Source organism: Rhododendron vialii, chromosome 5a (genome assembly GCF_030253575.1).
Source record: "Rhododendron vialii isolate Sample 1 chromosome 5a, ASM3025357v1".
Classification (NCBI taxonomy): Eukaryota; Viridiplantae; Streptophyta; class Magnoliopsida; order Ericales; family Ericaceae; genus Rhododendron; species Rhododendron vialii.
The window spans coordinates 25,502,754-25,528,647 of NC_080561.1; the positions used below are offsets into that span (position 1 = coordinate 25,502,754).

The 25,894-nt window shown below is 39.2% G+C and overlaps 1 protein-coding gene and 1 long non-coding RNA gene across 7 annotated transcripts; both read left to right on the forward strand.

Annotated features, from left to right (window-relative positions):
* Window positions 1-893: 893 nt before the first annotated feature.
* On the forward strand, window positions 894-3,285 carry LOC131326996 (replication factor C subunit 3-like). 2 transcript variants are annotated; one of them, XM_058359940.1, is made up of 3 exons: window positions 894-952; window positions 1,033-1,534; window positions 2,977-3,285. In XM_058359940.1, the coding sequence occupies exons 2-3, from the start codon at window positions 1,383-1,385 to the stop codon at window positions 3,119-3,121; spliced, it is 297 nt and encodes a 98-aa protein (XP_058215923.1). In that variant the 5' UTR covers window positions 894-952; window positions 1,033-1,382; the 3' UTR covers window positions 3,122-3,285. The 2 variants fall into 2 exon arrangements, with proteins under 2 accessions (XP_058215923.1, XP_058215922.1); XM_058359939.1 differs by having other exon boundaries at window positions 906-1,534.
* A 6-nt stretch (window positions 3,286-3,291) lies between these two features.
* On the forward strand, window positions 3,292-7,551 carry LOC131326997 (uncharacterized). Of its 5 annotated transcripts, XR_009200147.1 has the most exons (8): window positions 3,292-3,592; window positions 3,697-3,785; window positions 4,536-4,592; window positions 5,235-5,576; window positions 6,204-6,269; window positions 6,608-6,715; window positions 7,294-7,386; window positions 7,464-7,551. It is a non-coding gene; the product is annotated as an uncharacterized LOC131326997 (long non-coding RNA). The 5 variants fall into 5 exon arrangements; XR_009200146.1 differs by having other exon boundaries at window positions 7,294-7,550; XR_009200150.1 differs by having other exon boundaries at window positions 4,536-4,635; window positions 5,290-5,576; window positions 7,294-7,546.
* The last annotated feature ends 18,343 nt before the right edge of the window (window positions 7,552-25,894 follow it).

The following is a 25,894-nucleotide window of genomic DNA, read 5'->3' on the forward strand; positions in this document are numbered from 1 at the left end:
AAAAAATAACAAATATTAATATTAAAATTTGGAAAAAAAAAATCCCGAAATAATGCAGGGGCCTTGGCCCCCACAAGCCCCATAGTACATAGTTTCGTCTCTGTATATGTGTTTGTGTTATTTGTATGTATATACAATATATATATACACACATACACACAGTCCGTTTCAAATAACATACACTTATACAATATATGTATATGTTATTTGTATATATATACTCCCATTTTTCGATCGAATTTCGATGATTCGAGCCATTCAATGTGATCAAAATGTGATTTTAAAGTATATGCAAGAATCAGCCAAAAAAATAACCGAAAAGGACTTCATCCGAACAATTTCAAATAATTTTTTTATTGAACGATTCAAATAAAAACTGCTCAAATTAGAAAAAAGTACTTATATACAATATATAAGTGTATGTTATATGGTATCTAGTGTAAAATTGTATATGTACTTTTGCCGACGAAGAACAATTCACGTCGGCGAAACCCTTTCCCGACATATCAACGCCGACAGCTTGCCGACACAATTTTTCATTGGCGAAAACCTTTGCCGACCCATATACACTTTTGCCAATGTACTTCGTTGTGTCGTCAAATCCGCATTTTCTTGTAGTGTTGTTTGCCACATGCCACTACAACAACTAGGGGCTTTAATAGCATAAATTTATAGCGTTTTTTTTGAAAATGCTATTATTTTTGAAAATGCTATTATAGGACGCAACTAATAGCGTTCCTTTGATTAAAATAAATAGAAGGAGGCGTACTGTTTGGACGCGGAAGAATTTTACATAGCGTTCTTCTTTCTCTTCTACAGCGAGCACCTAAAAATTAGGCGCCAATCTCTCACAACCTCTGAAATTTCAATCGATTTCGTGAGATGGCGCTATATTTCCCACTTCGTGCAAAGCGGTGTTGGTTGAGGATGGATCGATTACAGCTGTGCTAGGGTTTGTTCCTTCTCCTCTAGTTTTCAATAACCTTCACACCGTAATGATCGACTAATCTTCTCGTTTTTCTGCTCCCTCAGAAGCGCTATAATGGACAACCATGGCGACAACAGCTCCCCCAAACCGAGCTACAACAAGGGCAAAAACGTTGTCGCACCTCCCGACACCCTTGGGTAGAAACGTACCGCCCCCCGTCCCTCGCCGACGTGGCCACACCCATCGCGACATCATCAACACCAGTAACCACCTCTTTCCCCAATTTCCTAGGGCTTACATAGTACCATTTTTGTATATCTATGTTTTTATTTTCGATCGGTGACTTTCTTCGAACAGTTGATGGGCTTTTTTGAGGTTTGTGTATTTGATTTGGGCATTTTGTCGAACAGTCGAGAACAGATTGCCGCATTTGTTACTATACGGGCCTCCCGGGATGGGCAAGACGATGCTTACGGTGGCCCGAAAACTGTACGGGATGCAAATGCACAACATGGTCTTGGAGCTGAATGCGTCGGACGAATGCGGGATCGATATTGTTAGGCAGCAGATTCATGATTTTGCTAGCACTCAGATCTTCTCTTTTGGGTAAACCCTAATTTTCTATTGTTGGTATTCGTCATTTGTTTGCTGGTAATTGTGTTGTTAGAACTAGCGGCTGGGGCACACACAATGTTTGTTCAGAAAGAGTTATGTAAAATTTTCGAAACAATTTTGAGTGAAGTAGCAATTTTGAGTAAAAGCCTTCAATCAAAAAACATGTACGCTACTTTCGCCATTCGCAATTACACACTCTCAATAGTCATCCAAATTCGTCTTATTCTGCTAATTTAGAGTGATTTGAAGGTATATAGGAATCCTGACTCCTAAGTAAATTTCAAGTGTTATTGGGAATCACAAGCCACACATGGCAATGGCATTGAAGGTGAAAAGGTTTATGTAAATCACATTAGAGAACCCATTGATTATTTCTTTTAAGGTAGAGAGATGATCTTGTGGACCCGAAGCAATCCGTCAGAATCTCTCCCCCACGCAAAAAAAATTATTTGGACCTGTTAGCTTCAACCATAAGACTATTCGAAAATAGATTTCACACTGATTTCAATCTCGCTTGTCTAACGAAAAACTATCAGGAGTTATTTCTAGAAGACGAGGAATCCACGACAAGAGGGACAGATGAACTCTTATAGTCATGTGAAAAGGAAGTCTTAGAGGAGATCTTGTTGGTAGCAAAAGAATGGGAAACAAGTAACGCTCTGTTATAGGTTTTGATGTTGTGCTATTTTTGTTTGTTGAGAGGAACTAATCTGATAGAAGATGATCTATATTGACGAAGTGACATGACTGATATCAATGAAGCTGTGGGAACAACCATCGAATGGCCTGCTAACATAGTTTTTATGGACTCTTCGCCAGAGTAATGTACTTTTATTCCCTCCTCCATATCAAAGTATTCTCTCAGATGATAAATGTATGCCTGATAAATTTGCTGCTATGTGACCTTTCAATGGAGAGACGCTAGTAGTACTATTGGGTTTCAAATTAAATATTTTCCTCAACTGTCATAGTGTCATGTTTCATGGGTGTGATTCTCTCTCGTCTGTTGGTCTCCATTGCAATTGAGGATGATTTAAGACTTTGTTCTTGATAATAGTAACCTTGTTGACTGAATTATAGTTTTAGGTCTTGGATATTGGCTATCTTTACTGCTTGCATTACCAATTTTAAGATATCTTTGTTGTTTCTGACATTTGGTGCAGTGACTAGAACTATGTATAGATTGGTCCCCTTGACTCCTCGATAAACTTTAGAGTTGATAATGTTATGTATGAGGTAGATCTAATTTCATATTGATAACCAACTTTTTACCCGAATTGTCATTGGCTGTTTGTTCTCTGATCTTGTTTCTGTTAAATACTTTCCTGTGCTCATGGAAGCTGTTCGTAGGTGCCTTACGAGGCAAACTGTTATATATTCTCATCCTTGTCATTTTAATTGGTTTCCTTTTCTCCTTTGTGGATCTGTTGAAGGTCAAAGAAGAAGGCGGAGAGGCAATGCTACCACCCATGTGGTGGTTCAGAAACCATAACAAAGACGCCACCACAACCCCAAGATTGCAAGATGCTCGCCATGGCACAAAACCACCACAACTCCCAAGATTGGAAGCACAATTAGATTTTCCCCTTTTTGGTTATGCCGATGTTGAGAAAGAGGTAATAAACAGAACTTTTGCATGGGCTACCCCTTGTCAAGTATCAACTTTGTATGGTTGTGACTTGTGAGGGTTTTTTTCTCTTCCATACATATTGGAGAGATAAAGATATGAAGAAGCAAAAAAAACACTACAACAAATATCACTTTTAATAGCATAATATCATAGCATTTTTTTAGAAATGCTATAAAAGGTAAGCAATAATAGCGTTTTCCTATTGAACACCAAGGAAACACACAGAAGGCAGAAAAACAGCGTTTCATTTAATCCACCTACAGCGTTCCGCCCAAATAAGAGGCACAAAAATGGCTTCGCGCCCCCAAATCGCATACCCCTTCAAAATTTTCACACGATTTCACTCTGTCGACGAACTCGCGCGAGTGTTCTCCAGTCATGCGAACTGTCTATTCTAGGGTTTTGATCGTGAGTTGAAGGTTAGTTCTTGTTCTTTCAGTTCTCCTAGTATCTGATGATTAACCTCTGATTCCATACTAATCACTCGAGTACTTCATCATATTTCTGCTCTCTCGTTCTGTAGTTGGAGAAGAATCAAAGATCTATTCAGAACTTTTGCACCGATTGAAGCAAAGAGGTCATTGTTCGGATTGTTCGGAGAGTCTTCACCAGGTTTGATTTGATTTTTTTCTTAATTCTTGCCCAAATACGAAGGTAGGGTTTTAATCTTCCATTATTAGCATTTGATAATCAGTTTAAGATTTCCAAAGTTTTTGCACTTAGAGGGTTTGGAATCGATTTGCATTCAGATAACGTGTTGGGGCTTTTGGGTTGATTCATTCACGCTCAATAAGTTTGCTTGTGAGGCCACATCTATACCCTTGGCTAGCAATTTTTTCTGTTGATCCTCTATGGCTAGCAATTCACTGCTTTACATTCTTTTGTTTTTGAAAAAGACAAAAACTATGGATACAAAAGATTGGGTACACTGAGTAGGGTCGTAAGGGATATGCACAGTTGAAACTGTAATAAACTTGACTAACGCAAGAACGCAAAACATAGAGCTAGAAAATTCCAAGAACCAGAAAAGATGCTACAATTTGTAGAGTTGTTCTTTGATCTCGATTTTTCTATTTTTTTGTGAGGAAACACAAATACATACTGATAACTAAACAATTACAAAGGACATATATCTTGGTGTTTTGCAAGGTTACATTGAAAAATTAGATTTATGCCGGTGACTGAGTTGTATAGGAAGGACAGACTTTGTTCTTTTTTCCCTTGTTTATCTAATAAGCAGTTCATTAATTCCACAGTCTCCTCTTTAGTGTGGATTTCATGTTCTCGAAAGCAAAGTATACATGTGTTATTTTACTTGGGTCAGACTGTTAAATATGGAATAATTTGTGAAATCTTATACAGACACCATTTTGGGACTCCTGTATCTCTCTTCATGGTCACAGTTGCAGGTTTGCTGAGGTACTTGAAACTTTTGGTTTATTTACTTATTTCTCTTCAAAAGGTAATCATGCTTATGTGATAAATCACTTTGTTCCATAAGAATATAGCTTTTTTCTGCCTTCGCTATAATAAGTTGGGGAAATCAGTAACGTTTTTTACCCTTTCCATAGTGTGTAAAAGAAGGAAAAAGAGCGCTGAAATTTTTGGCACTCCCGCTCAATTGAAATTATGTTCCCCCAAATATTTGTGATTTTGTTTCAAGCTCCAACTTGTTTCATCCATGGGATTGGTAGTTCCTCAAAAGATTTTGCCGAAATAGCTCTTGTCATACACCGGTGGAAAGGTTTCATCGGAAAGAGCTCGCTACTCTTGTCTTCTTTCTTTGAACTTTGATCTGTTGAGTATACTTGTTGGAGTTGTTTGGAAACTTGTAGAATACAAGTCTGAATCTTACTGTTTTGGCACATTTTAGCCGAAATGTTGAACTTTAAAAGGTGTTGTTCAACTGCTTGCAGCCTTGCACTGGTTTACATATGACTTGAATTATTGAGCTTTTTTCCGGTATGGTTTGATATTTTTAGCCTTAGGAGCATGGGCCCTTTGTCACCTTTTAAACTTTTTGTGTTTGATTTTGATACTACAAATTGTTTAAATGTGCAGCCCTAATATCTAAGCAGGATTGCATAGTCTCTTTCTAATTTAACAGAATGTGTAGGAATCAGCCAGCACTAGCTTTTTGGTATTTGTGACTTGTGTTAACAATCAACAATGTTACAGAAGAATGGGCCTGAAGTACTGAGCAAATTTATTGGTGAAACCAAGAAGAATATTAGAGATTATTTGCTGATGTTGAACAAGATCAGAGAACTCAAGGTAAAAGGCTTATGCAAAAGTTACTCCAAGCATTCCCTCTGGTGCCTAATGCTTTCATAATTCTGCTTTTCAGGGGATCAAAGTGACTTACATGTTATCATATGTGATGAAATTGATGCGATTTGTAAGGTAGGAACTCTTGCTGCTAAAGCTTGAAATTCCTCCTAGCTTCTTGAACTTGGGGATGGGGGAGCATTAGCTATTATAATAAGCTGTGTGGCTAGTATATACATGTGGTTCTATGATGAATGAACTCGTTGTTTTGTTACTTCTTCTTTTGCCTTCTGTTTTCAGATTGACTACTTTGAGGGGTGGAGTATCAGATTGACTACTTTAAGTCTTTCAGGGGCAATTTACATCCACAAATATGCTTCTCAAGCTATAGTTATGTAGTCCGGGAAGCTAAAATATTGAGAACTGCGATTCACTATTCACAGTTTGGTCAATCTGTTTTGTAGCCTTGGGCACACATACAAGCCTCGTCTATCTTGTGATGAATAAATTAGATCCCAATAGTTTTTTTGTCCAAAGGCTTTATGATTTCTGGTAGAGTTTATTTGTATATGATTGGATTTTGATGCTAATAAGTGATTAATGTTTACGATAGCCTGGTCTCTTGGGAATCTTTTGTTGTTATCAATGTTAACATTAATCCCTTAGATGTTGGCCAATCAGTTTTGGAACTTTGTTATTACAAGTAATGGCCCCCTTTTGTGTGTGTGTGTGTGAAATTTACCATTTGGTTTGCTCTTGCAGTCAAGAGGTTCAACTAGAGACGGTATTGGAGTTCATGGTAGCATTGTTAACCAACTACTAAGAAAGGTTAGTTTTCAACTTGTTTGTACAATAAGTAGGAATGTTTCACACTCTGGTATAGTGCACCACGGTTGGATTTCCCCACGATTCCCATTTTTTCTAAATCCTTTGCTAGTATGTGCTTAGCTGTTGAATCCTAACTCAATTAATTTTTTGAACTTCATAAATAATTGAATGACTACAATTTTTGCAGAATAAGCTTCAATGTGGTTGTTTCTTTGGCCAATTCTTGTTTGAGTTCCTCATGGTTACTTGTCTTTAGATGTCACATTTGTGTTCTATGTTTGTGATGCAATTTATCGCCAAGCCGGGTTCTAGCTATCTCAATGTAACTTATTTTCCAGGATGCCATTTCATTGTGTTTCTCAAGTAGCAACTAGGGTGACAAATGATTCTGAGAAAGACGAGTAGTTTGTTGTTAAAGTTCTTCATTTTGGTAGAGAATCTAGAAAGTAAGTTTATTTCCACCCAACAATTTTATGGATGGCTCCTTGTCTTTTTTCTTCTTAGTTCTTTTCTTGTCTTTTTTTTTTTCTTTTTCCTTTTGACCAAGGAATAAGGGCAAGTGAAGCTTGATTCGATAACTTGTGGAAGCGAAATCAAGTTATTCACATTTCTAATTCCACAGTTTGGTTGAGCCACTCCCTCACTTTGACTAGCTGATCGATCTAATTTGTTTGTTGAGCGAAAAATGGCTACTGCTTCTTGCTAAGTATTGGAGTGAAAGTCCAATGAAAACCAATAGTTTGATTCTTCTTTTGTGGTGACTGGTATGATTTTACGAGAAGCAGTTCAGTGTGTGTTTACTCTCTTTCAATTTGAGAAGTTCTATATTGAATCCCATACTCGATTAGAAATCCTTTAGCATACTCTTGCATGATTCTAGTACTGTGGTTTCTTCCATTTTGGAAATGATTTTTGAGAATCAGAGCAGTTTATCTCAATTATTTTGGTTTCTGTGTTAACTGGATCAAATGTGGGCTACTGCTACCTCTTATTACTGATGAGATCATCTTTACAAAGTTGATAGTTTCAGGAAGTACTAGCTGCCTATGTCACAGATCATACCTTTCCCAAAATGGATGAAATCTCACGGGTTCAAGATTTCCGTCCCGGAGAAAAGGTTTTAGCTCTGTATCTAAATACAACTGCATTATATGACGATGGATCTTTGCCTCAAAGGGTTGTACCATTTCACAGGGTAGTTGGTCGTCCCGGTGGACATAGTCGATAGTTTTTCCTTCTCCTCCCATAGATGTGAATAGGTAAATATATGCAGTTCATACACATTTCTATCTTCGTAAACGTTGTAGGTACATGGCTGTGTTTGCATAAACCTTAAACGCTGTTGCATGGATCTCAAAAAGTTTTTCTTTCAAATATTAGTTTAGCTCTTTCTTATTTCAGAAAGTAATTCATTTTTGAAGGCTTGAGCCTTGGTTAAGAAAGTATTTCAGAAAGTAATTCATTTATGACTTGTATGGTATCTCTTACTCCCCGAAAGGGAATTATAGGCTTGAGTCTTGGTTAAGAAAGTATTTCAGAAAGTAATTCATCTATTTGTTCTCTGCACGATATATCAGACTAAAGGGGAAACTATGAAAAAAAAATCCAAACTAGCTGAGTTGGGAATCGGTGGGTGTAGTCTTGCTCTTATTTAGTCGTATTTATCACACTGTCTACATGATGATGATGATGATATATACACTACTAATACATGCATACTGTCGAAATACATGCATTCTGACTTAGCTGTTCATGTAGTCGTACTGTAGTATTAATTAGCATGCATGAGCCATGCTTGACTTTGTTAAACCCACCACCACCTCTTTTATTAGTCCAAGATAAGAAGCATAGATACGGATATGGGACACGGACACGATATGTACGGAGAGTATCCGAGAGTATCGATATCCGATACGGATACCGATACGTGGTACGGAGGCCAAAATAGAGTATCCATGCTTTAGAGGCTGCTTGAGCATTAAATTCACTCATTCGTTATTTGTGTGTTCTACTTGTTATATATGTTCACAGTCTCATTGATCATTTACGATGATTTTTTATTATGCAATTTTTAGGATGATACAGAAAAAATTGAACATGATACACCAAGCTCACCTTGGAATAATCTAAAAGAAGATGCTATTTCTAATTGAAATGTTAAGTAGAAATTGTAATGACTCAATCAAATTGAAATGTTTGCTTCTCCCATATGTAGGTTTATAGGTTGATAAAGAAGTGTTGTGACGTTTTGCTGAAGATATAGGTATGATCTTGCTAGTGTGATGACTGTCATTATCGCTTGGTTGATTGAAGCCTTTTTGTTGATACTTATGGGATGGAGAGATTTTGGAAGGACTGTTTTGGTTGAAGCCTTTTTGTTACTATTTTGGCGTAAGGTTTGAACTCCACTTTTGGAATATATAGATATTTTGGAAAGTCTTTTTGTTGATATTTAGTGACAAGGCTTGTACTCCACTTTTGGGATACATAGATATTTTGGAAGGCCTTTTTGTTGATATTTGGTAACAAGGCTTGTACTAGATAGAAATGTTGGAAGGACATTTAGAATATTGAATTTCTTTTGTAATGGTAATCGCTTTGATGTTTGGAGACATTTTGTTGGTTTTGTATGGAATATTGTGAAATATATTGCCAAGGATGTCATTGGAGCCGCCATCTTCTTTTTTCGAGCAGGTTGTATAAAGTTATGAAACCTGCTAGAAACCAGTTGGAATTTGAAATGCTGTAAAAATTTAACAATGGACAACGGGGCGAAAATTTATGGTGAATAATAGAAAACCTTGAATTTGCAATGTTCCTTGAATGTTGTGGAAACTTTTCAATTTATAGCGTTCCTCAAATGCTGTGGGAAATTTTCAATTTATAGCGTTTTTAAATTGTTATAAAATTTTTACAATCTATAGCGTTTTAAAAATGTTATAGAAATTTTACAATCTATAGCGTTTTTAAAATGCTGTAGAAAGTCTGCCATACTATAGTGTTTTAAAAACGCTATCTAAAGTCTACCATATTATAGCGTTTTAAAAACGCTGTCTAATGTCCAAGATTTTTAACAACATCGGCTAATACAGCGTTCGCAAAAACGCTGTCTATATCATTTAACAGCGTTTTTCAAACGCTATAAAATGTCAATTTTCTTGTAGTGTGCTCTGATTATCCATCATGGATGCGTTCATCCAATAGCAATTTTTCTGTAGCTACCGCTTACAACATTGTTAATCCTGATGTTGGTTCTCCTATTAACTGGAATTGGATCTGGAAGTTGAAAGTTCCATCAAAATTGAAGTTTTTCTTGTGGATTTTGCTTCATAATAGTCTCCCTACTAATGCCCTAAGAGCCCGAAGAGGCATAATTCCCATTGACTATTGCCCTAGATGTGATGAGAATCCTGAAGATATTAATCATCTCTTTCGCACTTGTCCTAAAGCTAAAGAGTTTTGGATTTGTATCCGTAGTAATCATTGGTTAAGTGGGAGCTTGAACTCACCAGTCCTTGACTGGATCATCTTAAACTCTAAAATTAAAACTCCTTATGTCTTAGATATAAGCATACCTTGGAACATGATTTTTATTGTTTCACTTTGGCAATTGTGGAAAGCTCGTAACAGGAAGAGCTTTGACAATGTTGAAACAATCTCAACCGTGTGTCTAAGGAATGTCAACATCTACGCAAAGGAAATTTTTCCAGCTTTCAAGGCCCCACAAACCAATGATACGCAGCATGGAGTTCTGATTTGTTGGATTTTACCATCTCCAGGAAAGCTCAAGCTGAACACCGATGGTTGTTTCTATGAATCCACCAATAAGGCTGGATATGGAGGAGTTCTTAGAGACAGCTCGAGAAAATGAGTGCTTGGCTATTATGGGAAAGCTACAAGCACCAGCAGCTTGGAAGTTGCAATATGGGCTATCTATAGAGGTCTCACTGTCATCTTCGAGAAAGGAATATCAAGTGTCTTCCTTGAGTCCGATTCAAGTGTGGCAGTTAACTTCTGCAATGAGGGACCTCCGCTTGATCACCCACAACGCCACATTATTGAGGAAGTGAGAAGACTTGCTGGTGGAACAAATTCAATTATAACCCACATCTACCGACAAGCAAATCAGACTGCAGATTGTCTTGCAAGACTTGGCTCGCAACAAGAAGATGATTTGATTGTAACTAGCTTCATTCCTTTTGCAGCTAGGGAATTCGCTCCTGGAGGACGCCATGGGTGTTGGCTATCTCAAGACTTAGGTCTATGGCTTTGTAGCCTTTTTGTCGCCTTATGATCTTTGTATGCCGAACTTCCGGCTGATGACGTTTATGTTCGCTCTTATTTAGTGCATGAAATTCCGTTTGACCAAAAAATATATATATATATACACACACACCCACCCACCCATGTGAAACTGAGCCGTTAAAATTAGTAAAACGTTCTAGTAGTCTGTAACGTATGTTCGCCCTTGAGTTAAAAGTCAAACGCCCTATTAGCAGTCTGCTGTTGCCCCTAGTTGCTGCCAACATAACCTGGCTGCCGCTGCCCATGAATGACTAAGAAACACCCAAAAAAAAAAAAAAAAAAACTAGACTAACTATCTATAGGAAAGAGAGAGAGAGGGAGAGAGAGGGGAGGGGGCCGGAGAGATTTGAGGAGGGAGAGGGGGGAGCTCCCCCCGGGGAAACCCTAAGCAATTAATGTGCCCCGGGGAAACCCTAACCAATGTGAACAAAGTTTTCAGAGAGTGAGAGAGAGGGGGGAAAGAATTAAAACTCCTCTCAAGTTTACAATCGTGTACAAATGGCTATGCACAAGATCCTAGACGAGGGCAACTTCACACGCTGCCTGTTGATTTACATGCATTTGTGTGTTAATAGCATAATGATTATATTAATGAGTTTTGTTACAATCACACATAAGTTGTATACACATTTAACAAGCATTCACATGCATGTAGTAGTGCAGTGTATGTAAACCCTCCTTCTGATTATTTGAATATAAGTCTTTACACAACTTTTGTGTGATTGTAGAATTTTCTTGAACAATATGTATAATTTTTTTTTTTTTTTGCAGGGTAAGTTTTTTTTGCAGGGTAAGTTCACTAGCAGTGAAACCTTTTTTCACATTCCACTTTAATTACACCTATGAAGCGTGGCAAATATATTAAAAATTGTAAGATTGGAACTGACGTGCAAAGTGGAGAATTTTCCAAACAACCATGAAAGTTGAAAACCTAGGATAATTTCAGCCCCCCTACAACCACTATCATTGTCTGTAAATATTCAGAAAAAGTATTTTCAGTAGTGCATGTCCATAAAGACTGTGCGTAGCCTAGATTCGCTCTTTTGTACACGAGTAATTATTTAGTGTTCTTGGAGCACTGTTATGCGTGGTGTTTTATGAATTTTTTTCATCGCACATGCATTTATATGAAAGTCACATATATATTTGGTGGTGAAGTCCATACAAATGAATAGCGAGGAAGGTTGTTGAAGTATCACGTTTTTTTTTTAGTAATGTGTATGGCAGTGCTTCAGGAGCAAGTAATAATTTTCCCAATACCGATTGATCCGCAATTTTTCCCAATATACACTCACCTTTTGTTAAGTTGAACGACAAATTGAATGTACACTTAATTAGAAGTTTCCTGTAGAGGTAAACCAACTTTATTGTACTTCAAAAGAATCAAAGAAACATGGAAAAGGGGGTCCTTGTTCTTCTGTTTTTTTATGCAAAAGAAGGTCCAAAAGAAGTCCAAAAGAAAATACCAGAAAGTTTGATTATTGATCGAACACCCAACCAACCATGTTTGGGTCAATTATGGTGCACTTTTATTTAATACTGTATTCACCAAAGTTAGCTTTAATTAGTGCGGTTAGTTCTTAAGACTATACGTAACCTGGTCTTCCACGCTAGCTCGTCCCTCAAGTCTTTTTTTTTTTTTTTTTCGTAACGCAGGAGTGTCTTCGGATCAGCTTGTGCGCACCACGGGACTAAATCTCTACGGCCTCCACCAGCCTTTGCTAACCCAAAGAATTTTTACGCACGGATTTAATGATTTTTTTCGCACTGCAAGAGATTCAAATATGGGACCTTGAGATGGTAATTAAGTCCCTCCATCCTGCAGGCCGATCACCAACTACACTACCTATTCGAGTTAACTCGTCCCTAAGTTTGAACACCAAAAACCTTTCCCTTGAATCAAAACAAGCGGTAACGAACCACTTTAAAATTGTCGACGAAAAAACAAGCCAGTACGTTTTACCACCATTGTGCCTTATTATCGTTCTGTAACATAATGTTGTAGACTAATTAAATCTAAGATGGTCGTAATAAAAAAAAAAAAAAAATTGGCACATCGACAAGCAATGGCCTACCCGATGGATCACTACTATTACTTATATACTGCCATGTTTAGGAAGTGTCATTTTTAGCAAAGGTTGTTTTTTAGAAATTATATTCACTTTGTTTGGTTGAGGTTTTAGAAAGTTATTTTTGAGAGTTGAATGGTAATAAGTGGAGAGAGATAGAGAGAGAAATTTATTAAAAATTATGCCGAGAGTAAAAATTACTTTCAAAATGATGAATCAAGCGGAGTGGTTATATACTATACCATATATTAATGATCACGTTTTCTCCACAAATACATTTTTACTTCAAAAGAAAAGACTAATACGTGGTTGATTAATTCTTACTTCCCTTAGATTAGAAGAAGATACGAATGCTTGTTCTTGTACATGCATATTACCAATAGAGCCACACGTCTCAAGTTAACGGCGCAACATTTACTGAAATACCCTTCTCCAACCCTCAAACAAAAGGTACCCTCCTGCAAGCTTCCCCTATAAATTCAAGTGTAACCCCTCTCTCCTTACCATTAGAAACACACAAGAGTAATACACTACAACTACTTTGCCACCTCTCTCTCTCTCTCTCTCTCTCTCTCTCTCTCCTCTGTGTGTGTGTGTGTGTGAGAGATATATAGCTAGCCATGGGAAACAATATATTCAAAGCTAAGGGGCCTCGAAAGGGGGATTCAGAGGGGTCATGGGATGACTCAACGAAGTATTACAAAGTGTGGCCAAGCGACTTTGATAGAGCTGGGCGTTGTGTGGCTGAACCAGGCATTGATAGGAAAGCTTCTGCTTACATTGACAAGATCAAAGCTGCTTCTTCGTCTTCTGGTGATCAATACGAATGAACAATAATAAGACTATGATCGAGTTCAAAGAAAAAAAATCAAATTAAGAAGAAAGCAACGTACGTACCCCAGTTTGCAACTAGCTAGTTAATTACGTACAGATAGAATTCTGTGATTGGCAATAAACGCACCATATACGTGAATCCGAATCCCTTCATCATCAGTTGTTACAATACTCGTAATTAGTAGCTAGCTAGCATCCTATGCTTCTTTGTAGTAGTGTAATTTGTGTTGCGTAACTTTCTTTCCAGTTTGTAAAATGTGATTTACCAATGATGGAATTAGTAACAAAGTACGTACGTACTATTGAATATATATATATATATATATATATATATATATATATATATATATATATATATATATATATATATATAGGAAGATTAATATTGTCGATCTTTGATTGATCACTCTCGCTCGCTTTTATTCGTTGGATTAATTTACTGTTAAGAATGACGTCGCCCCGTACGTGCCAAAATTTTTGGGTTGAGAAGATGGGTTGGACGAGTGGAAGATTAATTTATTTTCAACGAGTTGGTTTGAGTGTAATTCAGTAAACTTAATTAGCAACATACCGTAACCCAATCCGCCTCGATCGATCCGGCTTATCACGAAGGCTAAACCAGCTCCATATATGCACCATATATAATAATTTCATGCACCCATCAAAAAAAATGAAGATTGAAGACCATTACAGTTTTTTGACATTTGCTTTTGGGAAAGGGAAACAGATCCAGAAGGGGTTTCTTTTAATCTTTTGTCTCCTGAGGCAATAGTTTAGGTGCAATTAAGTGTATGAGTTCTATGAGTTATGTTTATGGGATATTCACAAAGTATCACTTTTCACCACTATTTTTTAAATTAGTCATAAATATTTGTAATTAATAGTATTTCTTTTGTAATGATAATATTACCATCATTTCCTTTTAGAAATTAGGTAGTTAGCTAGCTAGGTGAAAGGTATTCAATACAAATAGAACAGTAGTGAAGCCATGGAGAAAGATTAAACAATTTTTCTTCCGTTGTTCCTCTAACATGCTAAGCAAAAGGTGAAGGTGTGGAACAGAGTGGACTCTGCCAGAACTTTTGCTCAAACGCTGAAAGGGGAGACCTCTAATGGTGTACCTAAGGAACAGCCCATCAAACTCACCATTAACCCATCCGCGAATGGTTGGCTATACCGAAGTGCCGTGGCAGTTATGAGTAAGGTTGTGTCCATGAAATCTCTGAGGACTAGTTTCAGTTTGATGTCAGATATAGCAGCCCAGTTTAGGGCACTAGGAGGGAGATCCGTTCTTATAACTTTTCAGAGCCGAGAGATTAGGGATGATCTTATTAAGCATTCATGGATGGAGAGATGGTTTGAGGGGGTAAAACCGTGGAGCGGGGAGCCGGCTAGCCTGGAAAGGTTTGTGAGGCTATGCTGTAAAGGAGTTCCGTTAAACGGGTGGAATGCGACTACGTTCAAACAGATTGGAGAGATTTGGGGTTCCTTTGTGTCAATGGATGAAGCTATCCTGAAGGACTTGTCTTTTGCAGAAGGGAAAGTTCTTTTAGCCACCAAGGAGGTAAGGAAAATTGATAGTTGGATTCAACTTGATGTGCAAGGGGTGCAATACGATGTCAGAGTTGTGGAGGATTTCTCCTTCTCCAGCCTGGACGACGTTGAAGGATGCATTCCTACCATGTTTGAGGACCTTAATCCCAGGGTGACGATTTCGGTGGTGGAGAGTACAGGTTCCAGCACTAGTAAGAAGGAAGATGAAGATGATGTCATGGAGGCCCCCAAAAGGGACCCATTCAGAGAGAAGGAAAGGGGTACTGGGTCTATGGGACAAGACAATTTAGGTGGGGTAGCTGGATTGCATGGGATGGAGAAAGATTTTGCTGGGGTTTTGAACGCAAAGGCTGAGGAGCATTTAATGCCCGAAGCCGTTGCTATTCAGACGACATCAGAGGATTTTGAATCCTTTGTGAGGGATTCGGTGGGCTTTGAAGTGGTTGAGGGTTTGGGCCGGATGAGTAATGGGCCTGAGATTCAAGAATTAGCCCAAGAAGCTGATGACAGTGGGAGGATGGTGGGCCATGACAATGTGGGCTTTACAATTGTTACCCGTGGAAATGAAGTGGGCCTTGAGAGCCCTGGGATAGTTCCAGATTCAATATCTCCTTCCCAGGTACTGGTGGTTCATTTAGGGGAGAATCAGAGGGAGGGGGATACAGACCTAATCAGAGCTGACTTGGGAGGAGTGGAAGCAATTGAACGGGTGGAAGGGGGTTTACTGGTAGCGAGATCCTTTCAAGTTCCTCAGATCAACCTAATGGTTGATCTCAATAACCCAGCTTGCAGGAAACGAAGGAGGAGGCAACTCTCTAATCTCCTGTCCTTGTGCGAGGATGAACCCAGTGGGAACTCCGTCAATCCGGTGGCATCTCAAGGTGAGCCTATCCAAAGAAACTCCCTCATCTCCAAAGAGGTTCAAGCGACCATGGCCATCGCAAGTAAGTTGAACATTAACTTTAACCCTGATGATGAAATTTTTTTGAGGAAGATGATAGAGGTTGAAGCTCAGGAGAATGCTCTCTTGCTTGAGAGAGCTCGGCCGTGAGCCAGCTTATCTGTTTGTATATCCCAGTGGTGTTTTGTGGTGTGCTAATTGATTTTATGCAGATAATTTCCTGGAATATTAGAGGGTTGGGTAGCTCTATTAAAAAACATTTTTTGTCTAAGTTTATTAAGAAAAAGAGATTGGATCTATTGTTGGTGCAAGAAACTAAGATGGAATCTGTGGCAAAAATTGTGATCCAGAGAATGTGGCGGCAACCCCAATATAGAGTTTGTTAGTTCTAGTGCTGTTGGGGCCTCTGGGGGGCTGTTAATAATTTGGAACACTGATAGCTTCAAAATGGAAAATGTTACTGTCCAGCGCCACTTCATTGCGTTACAAGGTGTCTTTTTTGGCTTCCCCTGCATGATAGTTAATGTTTATGCTCCGAATGATGTGGTAAGCAGACGAATACTTTGGGAGGACCTTTTAGCATTCAAGGCAAGCTCTCAGATTCCTTGGTCTGTAGGGGGAGACTTCAATGAAATTAAGGATGTGGGCGAAAGGGTGGGATGCTTGAGGATGGACAGGGGTATGAGGGATTTTCTGGAATTTTTCAATAACATGGAGTTGGTCGACCTTCCCATGCTTGGTAGGAAGTTTACTTGGACCAACTTCCAAAACCATGCCATTCACAGTCGTCTTGATAGGTTTCTGGTTGCTCACTTGTGGTTGGAGAAGTTTAATGTTCTTCAATGGGGTTTGCCTAGACCCATCTCAGATCACTGTCCTGTTATGCTTATTGATGATAGTAGAGATTGGGGCCCTAGACCTTTCAGATTCTTTGATATATGGTTGTCTAATCCTGGCTGCATGAAGATAGCTCAAGAAACTTGGAATAACCATCAAGTATTAGGTTGGGCAGGTTTTTCAATTACTCAAAAGCTAAGGGTAGTCAAGGAGAAGCTCAAAGTGTGGAATAAGGAGGTGTTTGGGGATGTGAACTTAGCTCTCCAAAACACTGAATCAACTCTACACCAACTGGATGTTTTGGCAGAAGAGAGACAACTTGACTCAGAGGAGAATGCCTTGAGATGCATGACAAAGTCAGAATTTTGGAGGCTATCTAGGCTATCGGAATCTCTATGGAGACAGAAATCAAGGGTTAATTGGCTGAAATCAGGGGATAAAAACACCAGATTCTTCCAAATTATAGCCAATAACAGGTTTAAGAGGAATATGGTGGGATCAGTCAAAGTTAATGGTAGAGTGTTGGAAGAACCTAAGGAGATTAAGGAAGCTGTAGTGGTCCATTTCAGCAGTAATTTTATGGAGGAAAGAAGCATCAGGCCAAAATTGGGGGGAATTTTTATCCGAAAGCTGAAGGAGGATGCAACAAATCAACTTCAGAGCCGTTTTGCAGTGGGGGAAATAGAAGCAGCTCTGAAAAATTGCAGTAACCTCAAGTCCCCTGGGCCCGATGGATTTAATTTCTCGTTTGTTAAGAAAGGGTGGGGCTTTCTGAAGGGCCTGGTACTCCAATTCTTCGATGATTTTCATGCCAATGGTAGACTTTCTAAAGGTATCAATTCTACCTTTGTTGCCCTAATTCCCAAGGTCGACTGTCCTTCGTCTTTTAGAGAATACAGGCCTATAAGTATGGTGGGTTGGGTCTATAAACTGCTGGCTAAAGTTTTGGCTAATAGACTTAAAGGCCACCTATCATCCCTTATTGGAGAGTCCCAAGCTGCTTTCATTGAGGGTAAGCAAATCCTAGATGGGGTTCTCATTGCTAATGAGGTCATTCATAGTTGGAAGCATAGTACCCAAGGGGGCTTACTTCTTAAGATAGATTTCGAAAGAGCATTGCTTAGCCTCCGAACCTTGCCTTCCAATAAGGTTGAAACACCCCAAGCGTAGGGCTAGGTCGTCGATAGCATAATATCCGGAAGTCCGGGATCGTACCCACAGAGAATCGAAATATAGCTAGTTTGGATTGTAGGTTTATATGGTAGAGTGCGGCGTTCAAGACGGCCAACTTGATTTTGCTTTAAAAGTGAAAACTAAGGAAAAGACTAGAAATGAGCTTAATTAACTTAAAAGAGGCAAGTCTAGGGATCGTCCATCCCTTGACAAAGGCCGCTACCGGTTCTCGATTATAACTCAAGCGAGAGTCACGACCGCTTGCTCACGCCCGGAAGATTTAACTTTAATGACTACGTTTATCAAAAGATGTGATTAAACGGAATTAAACAAACCTATTTTTGCTAATGTATCTAACACGTAGGAGGCCACGAGCCCTCGGTACATCACTTGCCAAGACCGCTTGACTAAACTTCATACCAAGGAGTTAACACCCCTCGCTTAGACCAAAATGGCTAGGTTAATCCAATTCCGAAAACCATGATTTTAAGCCCGAAGTTTCGAGAACCAAATAACCGCCTAAGTCATTGGGAAAGATTAGCCCAAGACTTAACCGAAAAACTACTCACACATAATAAAAAGACTAGAAAACATGCTTAAGAAAGGAAACATGATTAACCGATAAAAACAGAAATAAACTTGATATTAGTAAAGATCTAGTCCGTACAAGCAACTTAAAATAAACGAGAAATTAACAAACGAGAAATACTTACTAGTTTTCTTGAAGGAAATAACTAAGAAAGCTTGAAGCTTTAATGGAGTTCTCTAGGAAAAAAGAAAGACTTAGGCCTAAATCTAACTAAAATGGCCATCCCTTCCATATATGGCATAAAAGCCTATTTATAGGGCCCTAAAGTTAAGTTACGAAGGACTAAAAAGTCTCGAAAATATCCCAAAAATATTCCATAAGTGGAAACTTTCCACAAATGGAAGATTGAAAAAGTAGCAAAAACGTGGATATTTTCTACAGGATGAACCGGTACTGGGCAACCCCCAGTACCGGTACAAGGCCTTCAAACGGGCTGGAAAAATTGAACTCTGGACTCTATGTACCGGTACTGGGAATTGGCCAGTACCGGTTCATACTTGACAGATTTTTTTGGGCAAATTCGCAGGCTCGCTCCGGACACTCCCGAACTCGGATTTAGGCGTTCTTTGAACCATTGGAAAGCTCGTTGAGCCTACTTTCTAACCCAAGTGGTTTGGATCAAAAGTAATTTGTACATCAAAAGTTATGACAATTCTACCCTCAGCACGTCGGAAGATGAGTAGCTTTAGTAAAATCCTCACTTCTTTTTCAATTCCCTTGACTCTTGGGCGACCCGAGCAACCTCCAAACCATCTTTCGAGCACCACAATGGGGTGGCACATAGCCTTGAGTACTTGGGTGCACCTAGAGCATTCCTTGACGATCAAACGCACCTTATTTATACAAATTGCCTGAAATACACAAAAACACATCTTATGTGCAATATCGCATAAAAACGACAACATATATGTACAAACACAACATACTAGAGGACTTAAGCACCAAGAATATGCATTATTGGGTGCTTATCAAGCATATGACTGTGTGAACTGGGGCTTTCTCCTCGATATGATGGCGAAGGTGGGTTTCGGGCGAAAATGGTGTGGGTGGATCAAAGAGTGTTGTTCTACAGTATCGATGTCTGTTCTGATTAATGGGTCAGCTTCTAAGGAGTTCCAAACTCAAAAAGGGTTACGGCAAGGAGATCCCTTATCTCCTTTTCTCTTCAACCTTGTGGTGGAGGCGCTTAATATCATGCTGGAAAGAACTAGAGATCTTGATATTATTAGAGGTGCTAGGATTGGGGCCAATGGAGTGATTGTTACTCACTTACAGTTTGCTGATGAAACCATCATTTTCTGTAATAATGACGTAGAGGAGATGGCTAATATCAAGAGAATTCTCAGGTGCTTTCAGTTAATGTCAGGGTTGAAGATAAATTTTTCCAAAAGCTCACTTTGTGGAGTGAAGGTTTTGATTCAAGATGTGGAAGCTCTTGCTCAGGTGATGGGTTGCAAGATTGAATCCTTGCCTATCAAGTATTTGGGGCTACCTCTCGGGGCTAATCCAAGGAGATTTAAGACATGGGAGCCGGTTATCGACAGTTTTGAGAGGGCCCTAAGCATTTGGAGAAGGAGGTGTATTTCTTCTGGGGGCAGACTCTCGTTAATTAACTCCAACACTCGTAATCTTCCTGTCTACTTTATGTCGTTGTTCAAAATGCCTATAGCAGTAGCTAATAAATTGGAGAAACTTCAGCGGCAATTTTTTTTGGGGGGATACATCTGAGAAAAGGAAGATGCACCTTGTCAAGTGGGATCATATTTCCAAGAGCAAGGAGGTCGGGGGTCTGGGGGTGAAGAAATTGGTGCAACAAAATTTGGCTCTATTGGCAAAGTGGTGGTGGAGGTTTCACGAGGACAAGGACTCTCTTTGGGTAAAAGTTATAAAAGGGAAATACAGACTGGAACAAGGAACTTGGCTCCCCCAAATGCCGGAATCAGGACAAGTAACGAATATTTGGAGGGCCATATGTTGCATTGGAAACCTCAGTTCATGTATTGGACCTTTACTTCAAGAGGGTTTTAGTCTTGTTTTGGAACCACATCTGGTTGGGGGATCATGTAACGCCCCGAAAATTCGGAGACATTAATAAAATATTTAAAAGATTATTTTCACAAAAGAAATTTATAATTTTACTACGTCACTAGTTCAAAAGCATATGTCATTATATTACAACCGTTTTGAATAAATCAACATATTACAATTTCCAAATAAACTTAGAAACTTTCAAAATAAAGTCGACTTAAATTAATCAGAGCGACTATGCGCACAGAAACCAAGGTTTTCAGCTTCTTCCTCAATAGGATTGAACTCTTCCGAATCGTACGACACTTCTGTTCCATCTTTGGTACCTGGCGTTCGAGTTACCAGGGCAACATAGTACCTTGAGCGATGACGCTCAATAGCCAAAACCCACCCGAACCCATAACTTACAAGCAATAGGAATATAATTGGTACGCATTAAAAATAACATCAAAGAGGGCAATCAACTTTTCTTTCATTACTATCCTTTAACCTATGTGAGATCTCGAATCTTATCCACAGATCCGTTCCTACCCATAACCTCCGGCGTAAGGCACTGGTGTGGTCCGACTCCCCTTTTCCAGATCTGGATGGAAAATACCTAAGTTATATACTCGGTATCCCATCCGCGACCATAAGTTTGGATAAAACTTCACCGGATGCGCACGCGAGCACATTCAAGCCCGGGTTGTGACACAAGCACAATACCACCCTTATGTCCCGTCCCAAACATCCGAGAGCCGATCACCACCATGCCGTACCCAGGGTTCGTAAATCAACATTTTCAACAAATCACCACCAATCAACCTCCAACAATTTAATCCCCGGATTCCTTGTCCGGAATCAAAATTCAATCCCCGGATTCCTTGTCCGGAATCACAATCACAGCCTCTCACTTTATTCCATTTTCAATTAACCCTATTTCAACGTTTAAGATGATAAGTCCGCACATCGCAACCAACCCAGGAACCTATTTGTCCAAACTATCGATATAACAATATTTCACAGTTCAACATTTTTCGAAACATGCTCACAGACTAACAACAATTAAATTCGCAATAATAACAAATCATGCAATAAAACTAAACACATACTAATTTATCATACGTTTAATTTAATCATGCGATTCAATGATCCAACTAAATATACTATCATGATAGAATTATTTAACCGTGCGATAACACTAATCATGCGATTTAAACAAATTATGTTATTCCTTTTATTTTCTCTTTTATTATTCCAAGCTAAAATCCACGTTTACTCTTAATCATCTCGGGGTGTTGACGGTATTAGAAAACTTCGCATTTACAACCAAACTAGGATCGCCTCGAAACTAATTAATGTTGGGACTTATATTAATAGATTTCAATACACTAGAGTTAAATTTATAAGCTACACAACTTGAGGGACCAAACTGTAATTTTTCTAAAACATTAGTACAATATTTCCAGCGGCTGCCTTTCTTTTCTTTTTATTTATTTATTTATTTATTTATTTATTTTAAAACCAAAACAGGGGCAGTGCTCGAACAAAGTGAGTTTCCGGTCCGAACTCGGCCGGCGACGTCGGGTTTAGTTATTATCGTACCGAAACACGAAACAATCAATACGGAATATAATTTATATTTAGGGAGGTGAGTTCGGACTACCTCGCGTCGGCGAAACGGTTTACGGAGAGGTTCGGAGCGGCGACGGAGTTCGGTACGTGGTGGCGGAGCTACGGGGTGATGGTGACCCGGCTGGTGGAGGTGGGTCCGGTGGGGGTGGTGGCTGCTACGGAGAAGGAGGAGCCGAGGGAGGTGGTGGTTCGCGGCTGGACGGGGAAGGTGATGGTGGCCGGTTGTGGTGGCGTTCTCGGTGGTGGGCTCGGCAATGGTGAGGACCCAGTTGGTGAGGTGATGAGAAATGGTGGTGATGGAGGCTGCCTTTACTCTCTCTCTCTCTCTCTCTCTCTCTCTCTCTCTCTCCCGAAATGGGAGAAACCCTGGGAAAACAGAAAAAAAAATAAAGAAAGGAAAGGGATTGGATTATAATTAGGGGGGGGGGGGGGGGGGGGGGGGGGAGTGGGGCTCCTGAATTTTTTGCAGAAGGAGAGGGTGAGTTCGGCTGAATAAGGGGAGAAGGAGATGTGAGGTGATGGGTGGAGTATTGGTTTGGGTTAGAAAAATAATTCAGTGCAACTCATGCACACACTAGAAAAACTACTTGCTGGATACATGCGCGCACAATCGATTATGGAAAAAAAAATTGGCGTGACGACATAATTTTTTTTTTTTTGCATTAAATAAAATAACGAGCAAAATATTATTTTTGTTTTGGAAATTATTATTATTTATTAAAAATACCGGGTCTTTACAGATCAAGCTCTCCGTGAAGCCTACCCAATACTCTACCTTCTTTCCTCTCAAAAAAATGATGTGGTTAGTGTTGTGTGGGATGGTAATGGCAATGGTAGTTGGGATTTGCAATTTCGGAGATCTTTACGTCCTTGGGAGGAGGATGAGAGGGAGGAACTAATCCAGAGACTTCAACTTGTAACATTGGACCCATCAAAACCAGATGCTTTGTATTGGAAGTGGGAGGAGAACAAGCTTTTTTCAGTGAAATCTGTTTACGAGCAGTGGGAACGGCAGACCTTTCCAAGAGACCCAGTTCTTGGATCGAATTGGAAGAATCTTAGCCCTCCAAAAGTGGAAGTATTTTCATGGATGGCATTGCAAGGTAGGGTGGCCACAAGATCACTGTTGCATAGTAGGAATTTGATTCTGGATCCTCTTTTGATGCTTTGCCCGTTTTGTTCTGAGCAGGTTGAATCTCCCCACCATTTGTTTCTGCACTGTACTATATCGTGGAGGGTATGGTCTATTATATTGGACTGGTGGCATATGCTTTGGGTATGCCCATTTTCTCTGGCTGACCTTGCTGTGTGGTGGTTTGATAACGGGTTTCGTAAATTGGAGAAACACATTTGGGAAGCTTGCTTTTTCGCTACTATTTGGTCGTTATGGCTAACTAGGAATAACTTAGTCTTCAATAATGTTGTTCCAGTGATTAGGGAGGTTGGGGATGCTATTAAAACGAAAGTGGCAATGTGGATGAAAACCAAATTCGATATCAACATCTATACGGTGGAGGAATTTAAGGGATTCTTGGATGGCATTCGAAAGTTGAAAATCTAGTTGTATCTTTGAGGAGCTTTGTTTAGGAGTTTTGTTTGTCCTCCAACTCTCGGTTGGTGGTTTTTCTGTTGTAGCTTTCTTTGGCAGTGTAGCATTTTTGTGCTCCATGCCTTCCCCTCGATGTACCTCGGTCGAGTTTTATAAAAGTTTGCTTTGCCGATCAAAAAAAAAAAACATGTTTTCCAGACAAAACCAAAAAAGGATTTTCTTAGTTTAATTGATTCAATAGTGTCAATGTAGTGCAAAAAAAAAAAAAAAGAAAAGGAAAAGGAAAAGGAAAAGGAAAAGGGAAAATGATGGCCAATGATGTGCTTTGATAATTTATACTCGTTAAAGACATTTTCAGTTTTAACAAATGTTTTTAGCTTGCCCTTGATGGGTATCAATTATCAAAACAAGTTTTGAACCGTCATTTTCCAAAAAAAAAAAAAACTAACTAACAAACAAAACTTTCTCCCCTGCAAGTGTATTTTTGCACCAAAAATACACTTGCAGGGAAGTGACGTTAATAAAAAAGGAAGTGCCAAAATCAGCAGCCATATTTTGACATACAAATTTACCAAACTCATTGTGGATGTTCTAACACACTTCTACGTTAACAATGTCTAATACATACTTGTTGGACCCATATTTATCCTAGTACATTTTTTTTTTTTGCTCGGCTATCCTAGTACATTACACACAAATATACAAAATCCCATTGTGAATGCTCTTACGATGTTCTTTTGAAGGATCCTCAATTTCCAAAGGCGTATGTCTTCCCTTCACGATGACAAAAGAAGTCTCGTCTTTTTACTTCTCCATTTTTTGTGACGAAATGACCTTTTCAATTGGCAAAACCATATCTGTTGGCATAATTTTTGTAAAAAATGAAGGGCTCTTCTTCACTAAGAAAACATTGTCCCGAAAAAGGTTGAAAGTTAGGAATTCGATACTATCGTCTTCTAAGCTCATCCAAGTCAAAACTATTTCTTCTTTTCATTGTGTTTAACTCAGACTCCAAATATTCATCATCCATTCGAACTCCTACATATTCAAATACCATTGTTTTCTATTAAAATAGCACGGAAAAATGTTTCCAAGTAACTGTAAAAAGGGTATGGAGATGTGGAAGAAAAAATTCATACCTTAATATAAAATGGATTAATTCGTTTGGATTGATAGCAGGTGGCACAGGTGGAATTCGTTTGGATTGATATAGCAGGCATATGAAGTTAAGTTCTTGGTTGAACCTCAACATATAAGTGTTGTTGAAGTATCAAAGAAAAAGTGGCGGGTTTTATTTTAAAGATAGAGGAAGATGAAGAGTTTTGTCATTCAAAATACTTTTGAGAGAGAGAGAGAGAAAAGGAGATACCTTGCGGGTTAGGGTTTTGATCTCCAGTCGTGGTCATCTCGAATCGTCTTCTTTAGTCTGGAGTTACCTTGTTCTTAGTCGATCGTCTTCGTGCAGCACCCTCCAGTCGTTCCTCTTCTTCGATCGATCTCTTCGTGTTAATTGAAAAAATCCAAATCGGACAAAACTCTAATCAGATTTGGAACGAACGAACAAGAGAGAGAGAGAGAGAGAGAGAGAGAGAGAGAGAGAGAGAGAGAGAGAGAGAGAGAGAGAGGGAGGGAGGAGGAGGAGGAGGAGATACCCTGTTCTTCCTCTTCTTCGATCGTTCGATCTCCAGTCGTGGTTGTTCCAAATCGATTCGTCTTCTTCATTTCTATCGTCTCTCTCTCTAGCGCGAAATGAAATTGGAACGTGTACAGTGGAATAAGGGATCTGGGTGTTATAACCCGGTTATGACCCGCGAATTATTTACCCGACTCGGACTCCTTTTTACCTGCGAGTTCGATTTTAAAATCTCAGCCGTTGAATGAGATCCAACGGCTCACGGGCGAAGTCCGCATTTTTGACCTCTGTGGGCGTCCGTAGCTAAAGGGCACTGTATAATTTGTATACTATATCATTTAAAAAGTGTCCCATAATGTGTCATGTCCTCCAATTTTTTAAAATTGACATGTCGGTGTCGTGTCGCGTGTCCGTGCTAAATTGGCTCCAATACAAGAACATTTCAGTGATCCCTTAGCTTTCAGAGTTGTGTAGCTTTAGCGAGAGCTTTTCAACGGAGGCGGAGAAGAGGGACGACAATGATGGTGGAGTGACTCAGC